This window comes from Atheta coriaria, unplaced genomic scaffold, assembly GCF_025399875.1.
Source record: "Atheta coriaria isolate IRGN ID8LTWV9N9 unplaced genomic scaffold, Caltech_Dcor_3.1 scaffold1487_size1689, whole genome shotgun sequence".
NCBI classification, from domain to species: Eukaryota; Metazoa; Arthropoda; class Insecta; order Coleoptera; family Staphylinidae; genus Dalotia; species Dalotia coriaria.
Window position 1 is genome coordinate 1 of NW_027050143.1, and position 1,689 is coordinate 1,689.

A 1,689-nucleotide genomic window follows, 5' to 3' on the forward strand; every position below is an offset into this window, starting at 1 on the left:
CAGATCAAAACGAAACTCAGCAGTGGAATCTTAGCGAATGCAATTGTACAATCTGTCCCAGTTCCAGATAAACCCACCCCGTTGATTTTAGATGATGAAGGTAGAACTGTTGATCGTACAGGTAAAACTGTACAGTTGACGCATGTTGCGCCCACGTTGAAGGCGAATATTCGCGCGCAGAAAAAGGAACAGTACAAATCCGCAGGGAGTTATAAACATAATGATGATTCGAATGAGACGAAATTCTTTGATTTGCGCATTGGTGTTAAGCCTGCCATGCGCACAAAACGCGCGTTGAGGTTTCATGAACCTGGCAAGTTTACTCAGCTAGCGGAGAGGTTGCGGATGAAAGCACAACTGGAAAAATTACAGAATGAAATTTCGCAGATTGCGAAAAAGACTGGGATTTCTTCAGCGACGAAATTGGCGTTGATTGCGAAGAGTGAGGGTTTGACTGAGGATATTCCGGAGATGGAGTGGTGGGATTCGGTTATTCTTGAAGAGGATTTGTATACGATGAAGGGGGAGAAGATTGCGATCAAGGAGAATGTTATTAATAGTTTGGTGGAGCATCCTACACAGATGAGATGTCCAAGTGAGTAAATTTAAATTTTTTTTTTGGATAAATTTGTTTATAAGTTGGAAACGAATTAAGTTAGGAACAAAATGTTTGCGTTAATTAACGCAGAATTTAATTCTGGACAATTTGTTGACGGAATTGTTATTGTAGCTTATTTATTTTAAAAGTTATTAATGAAAAACTGCAGAAAACGCGTACTTTTACACTTTGAATCGATTTATTTTTTGTTATAAATTTGTTTATAACTTTTTATAGAAATAAGGTAGAAACAAAATCTTTTCATTGATTAACACAGAATTTAATTCTTGACAATTTATTGAAAGAATAGTTACTAAAAGTTGTTTAATTAAAAAGTTATTAAGCAAAAACTGCAAAAAACGAAAATTACTCGATTTTTTATCATATTTTGATACAAATTTGTTTATAACTTTTTATGGAAAGAAGTTAGTAACAAAATATTTGCATTGATCAACGCAGAATCTAATTCTTGACAATTTACTGAAGGAATTGGTACGAAAAGTTGTTTAATTAAAAAGTTATTAAGCAAAAACTGCAAAAAACGAGAATTACTCGATTTTTTGTCATATTTTGTTACAAATTTGTTTATAACTTTTTACAGAAAGAAGTTAGCAACAAAGTCTTTGCATTAGTAAAAACAGAATTTAATTCTGGACAATTTGTTGAAGGAATTGTTCATATAATTTATTTATTTAAAAAGTTATTAATCAAAAACTGCAAAAAACGAGAACTCTTCGTTACTAGTAGATTTTTCTTCATTTTTTGTTATAAAATTGTTTATAACTTTTTACAGAAAGAAGTTAGCCACAAAATCTTTGCATTAATAAAAACAGAATTTAATTCTGGACAATTATTTGAAGTAATTGTTATTGCAACTTATTTAATTCAAAAGTTATTAATCAAAAATTGTAAAAAATAGAAATTTTTCCACTTTTACTTAAAATTTACTTAATTTTTAGTCATTTTATTCTCATTTTTCAGCTGATCCATTGAAACCTGTCTACATGCCGGTCTTCCTCACCCAAAAAGAACGCAAAAAACTCCGCCGACAAAACCGCCGTGAGATGTGGAAAGAAGAACAAGAGAAAATC

General features: G+C 31.5%; 1 protein-coding gene across 1 annotated transcript; it reads left to right on the forward strand.

The window, feature by feature from the left end:
- Window positions 1–3: 3 nt before the first annotated feature.
- Window positions 4–1,686, forward strand: LOC135803079 (U4/U6 small nuclear ribonucleoprotein Prp3-like; the record flags this gene model as incomplete). The annotated part of the gene is made up of 2 exons (XM_065316701.1): window positions 4–595; window positions 1,580–1,686. Coding segments are annotated over 2 exons (699 nt in total), but the record flags the coding sequence as incomplete, so codon positions are not given.
- Window positions 1,687–1,689: the final 3 nt, after the last annotated feature.